At 39.7% G+C, this 10804-nt stretch overlaps 1 protein-coding gene across 1 annotated transcript; it reads left to right on the forward strand.

The window, feature by feature from the left end:
- Positions 1-441: 441 nt before the first annotated feature.
- On the forward strand, positions 442-7703 carry LOC138092126 (interferon-induced very large GTPase 1-like). Its single transcript, XM_068987995.1, is given in 2 exon segments — positions 442-793; positions 796-7703. Coding segments are annotated over 2 exon segments (7260 nt in total).
- Positions 7704-10804: the final 3101 nt, after the last annotated feature.

The following is a 10804-nucleotide window of genomic DNA, read 5'->3' on the forward strand; positions in this document are numbered from 1 at the left end:
TGGCAATTGAGTCTTTTGTGGTTTCAAAAAAATTTTAGAATCATTTTCTTCTACTTTTGTGAAAGTGTCCTGGGTGTATTGATGGTGATTGCATTAAATCTATAGATTACTTTGGATAATATGGCCATATTTAACAACATTAATCCTAATCAAGGAACACAGGATATCTTTCCATTCCTTTTTATAATTTTCAAATTCCTTGATCAGTGTTTATAGTTTTCAGAATATAGGTCTTTCACCTTCTTGGTTAAGTTTATTCCCTGGTATTTTATTCCTTTTAGTGTGATCATAAATGGGATTGTTCTCTGAATGTTTTTATCTGATAGTTCATTATAGTGTATTATTAGTGTATACAAAAGCAATAGATTTCTGCAAATTAATCACAGAATTCTGCCTATTAACATGCCACAGGCTAACTGAGTGTCTTTTCTTCCTACAGTCATGGACGCAGCAGAGTCTATGCCCAGTAAACCCCTGCTCAGAGGCAAAAACAGGCAAGATCTCCAAGAGATGCTCAGAGAAGTAGCGCTGGCAGTTGAGTACTAGTTGTCAAAGCTGCAGGAACACCTGGGTGTAACTTCTGCTCATGCCTTACAACACCTAGAAGAAAAAGACCTCCAGAAACTGAAATGCCAGGTGCAACATTCCTGGGAGAAAAGAGCCCTGGACAAACTGCTTAACCTGTCACCCTCAAATACTCTTTCAGACTTACAGGAGTCTTGGGTGGAATCATTAGAGAAAAGGCATAAGGAGGCAGAACAGGCACTGCAGGATCAAAGAGAAATGCTGTCAAACAGAGCCAACAACAGGAAGAGGCAGTGAGGAAAAAGGAAGCAGGGCTGAGGCAAACAATGGAGATCCCCGAAGAGTTCTGGCCATCTCCTGAAAACCCCCCAGGAGAAGTCATGGAAGATATGCAGAGACAACTCAAGGTCATGGAGGGGGCACTTTCTCACAGCAAAAGTCTCCCAGATAGAGAGCTGGTGAGACATGCATCTGGAGGACTAGCCCTACAGGGAATTTACAAAACCAGAGACCAAAGGTGTCTCCTAGAGAAGAAAGAGGAGCTACTCTGTGTCCCCAGGGAGTTTGTGCTCTGTGGCCCTAAACAGGGTACATGGGTGGAAATGAAGGAATTTACATCTTCTCAAGAAGAATCCATGTTCACTCAGATTGTAGAGAAGCTGGGCTTCTCTGCCTTAGCAAAGGGTGGAGGTTGGGGAATTAGCCTGGAAGCTGGTATGGATCAGAGCATGCATTCAGAATCCAAGAAAATACAACAGCCACATTCTACACACTCCTATTTCTGCTCAACCAAGTTCATCTATATTCCACTGGCCTCCTGCATCTTTCCCATTGACCAGTTCCAACTTTCCAATGCTGCTCTCCAGGATTTAAAATACATTGAAGACCTTTTGAGTCAGTCAGAAGATCCAGACAAACTATGCTTGCTGAGGCATAGGACTGAAGCCTTCTTCCAGAGGTATGGGTCTCATGCTAACCAGGGCCCCCTGCACCTGGGAGGAATCTACTGGTGGAAAGCCATTTCAGAGGGTTTTCAAAAAGAACGGCTGGCAGAAGTGAAACAGCAAGCAGCAGAGGTCCTGAATATTCACATAAGGGACAGTTACAGTGGCTTTGGCGTGAACATTGATACAGGTCTGGATATGTCGGACTCTCATTGGAAAAAAGCCTCTCAGAGAACAAACTTCCAAAATCTCCAAACCAAAGTCCAATTATCTGTTGCCCAGACAGGTGGCCCACCAGAAGCAAATGGCTTTTTGAACTGGAAAGCTGGTCTAGTTGCCAGTAATCAAACCTGGTGTGTCATTGACCGTGGACTTCAGCTGGTACCTGTTTGGGACATTGTTCTCTCTAGCCACAGAAGTGATTTTAAGGATGCTCTTAAAGTAGCTAACTGCCTGCAAGACAACTATACTGTTCTGACTGAACTCACTGCCCAGATCCAGGAGGGAGAATTACTGAGTATTGAGAAGGAAGTTAGGATTTTTCTAGAGGATGTGAAATCCTGGAAAGTTTTTGATCCTGAAGAACAGCTCAAAAGGCTGATAAATTTCATGCAAAGATTGAGTCAAATAACTGAAAGTTATACCACTTGGACTAATATATGCCTTAAAGACAGGGGTCTGCAGAATTTTCTGGTGAGCATGGTCAACTTTTGCAAAACAGCTTCCATTTATGAAACTAAATTTATTAAATCTCAGTTGAGCCATCTTTTGGATCCTCACATTTATAAAGTGGGAAACTTTCCTCAGGCTCAATACATTATGCAGTGGATATTTCAGTCAGAACCAAAGGAAGACAATGTCCATATCACCCAATTTTCTGATTTAATTGAAATATTTAGAAAAGCACAGAATGACCTTAGGGATGTAAAGGCCAACTCTGAATCCACAGAGTTGGTGGAGGAAGCTCAAAGAAAGCTGACTTATGAGGTCAGCTTGTCTCTTGCCTGCTTCTTGAAGTACCTCCGAGAAACAGGGAAGATAGACACACACGTCTTGCTACTTTTGATAGCATCTGCTGCAGGATATCATGTGGTTCACAATACATTTCAGTATCTCCTGGGGCATGATGAGTTAGACTTCTTATGGGATAAAATGCAAAGTGTGCAAAATAAATACCAAGAGCTCAAAAATATTTCCAACTACAGGGCTCAGGCATTCCTGATGCTCACAGGTCTGACAGCAACAGCGGGCATCAAAGCTGTTTCTCAGGAGGAGAAAACACAACGCCTGACATTGATCAAACATCACATGGGACAATCTTTGACTAAAGAAGTTGTATATGTCCTCACCAAAGCTGGAGATCATGATTGGGAAAACCTAGAAGAAGGCTTGAAACTGCTCATTGATGGGAGTTATGAGGCTGCTGTCTCTTCATTGCAAGTGGAGGAGGTGAGAAAACAATTGCAAAGTGTCCTCCATGAAAAAAAAGAGCACCATGAACCACACGATAATGAAAAGGAAAAGGAGGAAGTCATAGAAAATGGAGCCTTCCAAGACTTACTCCAGCGTCTAGGCCTAAAACATTACTACCCAAGAAAAATGAGCAGAGCTAACTTCCAACTGATCCACAAGACTTCTGTGTACAACACCCAGCCCTGCTCTGAAAGAGAACTTCCCTTCTATTTCCTACAGAAGCTATTGATGTTGGATTATGGGCTGAGATACCTGATCATCAAATATGAAGAATACACAGAAAACCAAGTCTGTTCATGTACCTCAAATGATGAAAAGGAGGCTTTTGATCCATATGAAGATATACTTGAAGAAAGTGTTAGTCCTACTAAGCCTTCAGCAGCCACTAATGTCAGACCCTATGTTCACCCTATGGATATTCAGATGGCAGTTCTTCACTGTGCAGATGATTTTGCCAGACAGTATATTTTGGACAAACTTTCCATTTGTCAGTTTGCCCTCCCCCTTCTCATACCTAATCCTTGCAATGCTCAAATTGAATTCTCTCTCTGGTCTCTCAGCCAAATTCGAAGGAACTGGCAGCAAGTAGGGAAATCAATAAAAGAAGAAATGGACAATTACACGAATCAGCAGATGTGTCATGTTTCTGCCCCCATTGTGTCCTTTATTAGAGTTGGAACGGGCTTTCTTGCCTCCAAATCTCAGATCATGAACTGTCTTCTCAGTGAACGGAAACATGATGTCTTTTTTCACCGACATTGCAAAGGCAGCAGCAGAGACTGTCTCTTGATGGCAGGAGTGGTGGAAGTCGCCTGGTTCTGCCCTGGGGGTGAAGAGCAGGACAGATTTGACAACTGCTTGACCTTTACCAATCTTCACGGAGATGCAAAGGAACATGAGAAGCAACTCGCCTTTTTGCAGGAAGTCTCCTCCATAATTGTGGTCCTCATGTCAACTTCTGATGACAATAAAGGAAACCAAAAGATAGTCCGTGACATGTGTCAGTCATCAATACCTTTAATCCTTTTGCTTGATGATAAAGGAAAAGTCAAAATCCATAAATTTGGCTCAAGAGTGAAAATTGGGACCCGGAACAGAAATGAGGCAGAATTAATAGAGGAGCTCACAACTGCAATCAGACATTTGCTGGAGCTCTCTAACACTGCACTCAGCTTGGAGAACTGTGCCCAAGTTGCTCGCAAGCAAGGAATGCTTATTGATGAAGACCAGAGAGATTGCAAGGCAGCCAAGGAAAAGGCAGAGGCTCTAATGACCCTATTGAGAGAAATGGAAATACCTCAGGTCAAGGAACACTTACTACCTCTTCAGGGAAAACTGTGGCAACTTTGGTGCAAAAAGGACAAAGAACTCTATCATCTGAGAGAAAAGGGGAATCGTAGCATTGAACAACACAAAAGTGAGACTGAGACAGAAAAACAAATGATAAGACATGAACAGTTAAGAAAAGCCTTTCCTCTCAGTGCTTTAATGCGTTCTGTCCTTGAAATTCTCCAAAATCAGTCAGAAACTCACACCAAACTCTACTTCCTCCAATGGCTGAATGTAGCTTTGGACAATCTGACGACAGGACACTTGGAAAATCTAAATGAGAAGAAAAAGGCATTGGTTCAAAAAGAAAAGCAAGAGGCCACAAAGAGTAGCTCTCTGAAAGCCTGGCAAAAAGAGATAGAAGCTATTTCCAGAGAGATTGATGACTGTACCTTGGGAATTGAGCACATTCTCAGAGAAGCTGGCCAGATCTATGAAGCTCTGGAAGAAGCTTCACCCATGAAAGATACCCTCTTTCTCTCCCTTCCCCACATTGCTGCAGATCTGATGATATCTGGTATTCCCATTGAGCTGATTGATGGGGATGTTTCATATGTGCCCCTGAAGTGGGTGGCAGCTATTTTTGACAAGCTCTCTGAGAAACTTGGAAACAAGCGGCTCTTTGTTCTCTCTGTCCTTGGCCTGCAGAGTTCAGGGAAGTCCACCCTGCTGAATGCCCTTTTTGGGCTGCAGTTCACTGTCAGTGCTGGGAGGTGTACCCGGGGGGCCTACATGCAGCTTCTGAAAGTGGAGGAGACATTCACAGCTGAACTTGGCTTTGACTTTGTGCTTGTGGTGGACACAGAGGGACTTCGAGCCCCAGAACTCAGCAACAAGTCCCAGAATCATGACAATGAGTTGGCAACCTTTGTCATCGGACTTGGAAACTTGACTCTGATCAATATTTTTGGGGAAAATCCATCAGAAATGCAAGATATTCTACAAATAGTTGTCCAAGCTTTTCTGAGGATGAAACAAGTAAAAATCTCTCCCAGTTGCCTCTTTGTCCATCAGAATGTGGGGGAAGTTACAGCTAAAGACCAAAATATGGAAGGAAGAAGGCAGCTAAAGCAGAGATTGGACAAAACGGCAGCAACAGCAGCTGAAGAAGAGCAGTGCTCCGATGTAACCTGCTTTAGTGATGTCATTAAGTTTGATGCCAATACCCACGTCTACTACTTCGCTCACCTCTGGGATGGCAATCCCCCAATGGCCCCTCCCAATCCTCGCTACAGCCACAATGTTCAGGAACTCAAAAGCCGAATTCTTGTGACTGCCCAACAGGAATCTAGGGGAAGCATCATGAAGATATCAGATGTAAAATTCCGAGTTCAAGATTTGTGGAGAGCCCTACTGAATGAGAACTTTATCTTCAGCTTCAGGAACACTCAAGAAGTCATGGCCATGAGCAAACTGGAAACCATGTATAACTCCTGGGCATGGGAGCTGAGGAGTCATGTGCAGAGATTACAGGACCAGCTGATCAACCAGATTCAGAATGGAAAAATTCAGACACTCAAAACATATACCCTGGAGTCTCAAGTTACAGAGATATATGAAGCCATCAAGCAAGAACTTGAAAAATATTTTAATGAAGACCCAGATAGTGAGGTGCTGGTTCAGTGGAAAAAAAATTTTGAAAATAAACTAATTACCCTTAAAGAGGCACTAATTTTAGACGGCCAAAGAAAAGCCAATGAACTTATTAGTTTTAAAAAAAGTCAAGAAGAACTGGATAACAAAAAGTCAGGTTATGAAAAGGAATTATTGGAAAAAAGCCGGAATTTGGCTTTATCGCTAAATGGCACCAGATTGAGCGAGGAAGAGCTCCATGAGAAATTCAACCCACTTTGGGAAAAATGGGTCTGTGATGTGTCCTCAAGTCTCCCCCCAGCTGTAGAGCCTGAAATTGAAGTGGATTCTGAAAACATCTTTTTGGAATATTTCAAAAAGGAAAAGGACATTGTAAGCATACTGGAGAACTATTCTGGAGAAAAGTTTGAAATCAACTATGAAAAACATGTTAAGATGAAAAGGAAATCTTGGAGATTCTCTACAATGGCAATAGGTCCCCTGGATAGATACTCCATAAATATGACTACTGAGAACATTATTTCAAAAGTTAATGAAAAATGGCAGCAAAAGCATGATTACAATCCAACTTATTTCCATGAAATCCTGAAAATAATAGAAGAGGAGGTGAAGTCACCCACTCAGAAAAGATACACATTTACAAGAAAATATGAAATAGACTTATCATTGTGTTTATTCCAAAGAGCATCAGTGAAGTTTAAGGAGATACACGAGGCATTCAAGAGGGCAAATGATCCTGTTAACTATCTGCAAAGCAAGAAAGATGATTTCTTCATGAGCTTTAAGATCTCTTGTCAAGGAGCAACTTCAATTAAAACATTTGTTGATTTTCTGTGGAAGAAACTCACACCTGCTGTCTCCAGCACCATAAGGAAAAACATGGCCCTCAAAATTTCTGGGGACATTCGAACCACCTGCCGGGCATTCAATGAAAACAGAGCTAACCTGGAGAAACACATTCTCATCTCTCTGGCAGAAGAGGAAAATTTTGATAACTACTGGCAGTACCTTCATAATCCAAAATTATTTTTTAAGAATTACATTGAAAACCATGTTAAAAGATATTTCTCTGACACAGGAAGTGAAAAAATAAAGACTTTTCTACAAATGAGTTTAGATGACATCAAGAATGCCATCCTCTCAGCTGTACATGCATCTACAGCAAGAGCTAAAGATAAAAGCAGCACAGCGTCTGGGTGGTTAGATTTGTTCTGTGATCACCTGGGGAGTACCTTGGTCTTTCCACGAAAAGACTTGATAAGCATTGAACACCAGGAGATAAAAGATATCGAGTTTATCAAAGAGGCCATGAGTAAAGCTTTGGATCCAGAAATGAAGAAGGTAGAAGAGAAATGTTTGTGTAGACTTGAAGAAGAAATGATTCCTGAAATCCAGAAAATGCTCTCTGAACATCTCTGTGGCTGCTGGAAACAGTGTCCCTTCTGTAAAGCAATTTGTACAAATACAATTCCCTCCCATGAAGGAGACCACAGTGTTCCCTTCCACCGTCCAGAGGCTCTCAGTGGAAGGAGGTGGTATCTAACAGACCATTTTTCCATTGATTTCTGTACTAGCTCAGTAGCAAGTGATGATTTTTTCATTTTGAATGATGACAGAAGAATCCCATATAAGACCTATCGAGAAGCAGGGGGGGAATATGCCACATGGAGCATCACCCCAGACACATCCACCCAGCCATACTGGAAATGGTTTGTCTGTCACTTCAGATCAAAGCTAGAAGAAAAATATCACCAAAGATTTATCAATAAAGGTGAAATTCCTGATGCCTGGAAGAAAATCACAAAGCAGGATGTGCTTGATGACTTGAAAAAACATTAATCCTAAATGACCAGATAAGGGTTCCAGTATCTAAACAAAGAAGGCACATTACCAGAACAAGCTTAAAATACCACCCACTCAGAATGAAACCTTCCTTGTATCAATTTTTTTCAAATGAAACATCAAAATCAATCATAGCAAGAGCTGAAGATTTCTTGAGTAAGAACCTTATTTTTCTTTGCCTCAATTCCTTCTTCTTTAAAAACAGCTGATTATATGAGTACATGATAAAATTGAATAAAGTGCATTTAATATACCAACTGCATATTTTATATTATTATCTGAATGTTTTTATTTTTAAATATATAAGGTTATATAAAGCTTCAAGAAAGTCATTTTCATAGAGGGAAATTAAAACCATTGTAAATGGCTACAAAATCTATAGAATAACTATATAAATATTTTTATCAATATACAGTTATTGACTGAAAGTTACAAATTCTTTTCATTTCTAAGTGCATTTTTTTCACTCTATGAAATTGTGAGGAAGAGTTACTAATGCTTGAATGCAAAAACATTCATAGGAAATTCAAGATTTCCAATTCTCAAATATAATGCCATTTAGAGCTATTCTATTATAGGAATAATAATTTTTTAAAAAAAGCAGAAACTTGGCCAGGATAGAGCCTGCATCAACTCAAGAAACAATGTTAAACAAATATGAAAAATAAAACTGAAATAACTTTATCTAATTTAACCATTTTCTCTTCTTCATGGGTACTTTGGCACTTGCCTGTGCATGTTTTTTTTGTTTGTTAGTTTTTTTGTATGTTATCTTTTTTAGCCTTATCTAATTGACCATCTATTATTTTTTTGTCTGCAATTTACACTTAGCCTCAAGACTTTGCTTGGGATATATCTTTTTTTGTTGTTGTTCCCTTTAATGCAGGTACCTTTCCAAGAACATAGACGTTTTACAAGGTGCTGTAATATATCATAATTGACAAGATCTTAATTCACAAAACTCAACACATTATATTAATTCATTTTGTACTTAAACTTTCATTTCAAAGAATAAAATAATGCCATTTGTAGCAACATTGGATACAACTATAGATTACCATACTAAGTAAAGTAAGTCAGAAAGAGAAAGACAAATATGACATAACATACATGTGCAATCTAAAATATGGAACAAACAAACCTATCTACCAAACGGACTCATAGACACAGAGATGAGACTAGTGGTTGCCAAGGGGGAAGAGGGCAGAAGAGGGATGGACTGAGAATTTGAGGTTGAATGTATTGCTTTTAGAATGGATGAAGAGCAAGGTCCTCCTGTATAGCACAGGGAACTATATACAGTCTCCTGGGATAAACCATAAAGGAAAAGAATATTTTACAAAGAATGTCTATATGTGTAAAACTGCCTCACTTTGCTGTACAGCAGAGATTGGCACAACATTGTAAATCAACTATACTTCAATAGAAAAAAAGCAATATAAACTCTCTTTTTTTAAGATATGAATTATTTTACTGCTTTTAATGTAGCCTGAAAAATAGTATAATAGCAGTAGCATTAAAAAAAAGTCAAGTTACAGTTAGTGGTGTATATTAGTGTCTTTAGCTCATTGTAAAGTTATTGAATGACCAAATCACCTTTGAAAGGAAGCTGGTACTGAGAAATATCATGGGTTTCTGGCTTCTTATTCAGCTATTGGAACCCATCTTATATGCAGAAGTGAGTAGTTTCTGTAAAGCCTTATTCATGTCTTGAAGAAGAAAGTACTTAGTATTTATGTCATCAGTTCAGTTCAGTTCAGTCGCTCAGTCTTAAATAACTTTTTCTAATTTAACCATTTTCTCTTCTTCCTGGCACTTTGGCACTTGCCTATGCACGTTTTTTAAAAAAAGGTGAAGAAAAAATTCACAAGGGTTTAGGTATTCAAAGCCTAGAGCTCTGTACAAGTCTGAGAAGGACCCATTTATGGAACAAGATTCATGACCAGGGAAAAAGGGCCATTTTAATCAAGGCTGTGAACCAGGTCAGGGCTTCCCTTGTAGCTCAATTGGTAAAGAGTCTGCCTGCAATGCAGGAGACCCGGGTTCGATTCCAGGGTTGGGAAGATTCCCTGGAGAAGGAAATAGCAACCCACTCCAGTATTCTTGCCTGGAGAATCCCATGGGCAGAGTGGCCTGGCTAGCTATAGTCCATGGGGTCACAAGAGTTGGACATGTCTTAGTCACTAAACCATAGTGATAATTCAATAAGAAATGTTTCTGTGTATTAAACTGTGAGAAAATGCTTATCTCAAATCAAGCACCTTTGTGACTTTTCACATTATTTGAGCCATAGAGTCATGATCAGAAATAAAAAAGGAGAACATGCTGGAGCCAACCAAGGACCTGAGAGGGGAGAAAATCTCCACTCTACAAACCTATACCTTCTGAAACAATGACTTATGCTACGTTCTCAAAGCTAATGATCTGAAGGAATCCTCACGCAAAGAAAAAAGTCACTCATGTCTGACATAGGGCCATTCACTGGCTTCCCTTTGAGAGTACACTCTCTGCCCCTCCAGAGCCTGTACAAAAACATACAGTACAAAGAATAACAATCAAAGGACTTGGATCTTCAGAGTGGGAGGATAGGAGTGCTCACTCTGCTATCTTTGTGCCCCAAGCATACTCTTCAGTTTCAGGTCAAATGACCATGTCTCCAGAAGAAATCATGAAACAGAAAAACTGTATAGAAAGCAGATGTTCTTGACTAGATGGATTTTCCTTTCTTTCTTTAAAAATAGTCTCACTGAGAGTTGAAGGAGCCTCCGAATAGAATAAAGTTGAAATAGTGATAAAACAGAACCCATGCACAATATAGCAACTGTCTCTGACATCACTGCGTCCTTGATAACTGTGCAATGTTAACATTTGTTCAATGCTTTTCATATTTGTTGAGTAAGTCCATTAAAACTTTTAACTAACAAGCATTATAATTAATTTTTATTTTCAGGCAAAATTCTTGTGTATAAACAAATAATTTTTTACCAGTGCCTCAGGCATTTAAGTAGAGTGATTACTAAATGCAATTCTGAGACAAGAGTTCCCTACAAAATGGCTAGACATAAGTTGGAAATGAGGGTAGATGGAAACATATGAAT

This window comes from Capricornis sumatraensis, chromosome 16 (genome assembly GCF_032405125.1).
Source record: "Capricornis sumatraensis isolate serow.1 chromosome 16, serow.2, whole genome shotgun sequence".
NCBI classification, from domain to species: domain Eukaryota; kingdom Metazoa; phylum Chordata; class Mammalia; order Artiodactyla; family Bovidae; genus Capricornis; species Capricornis sumatraensis.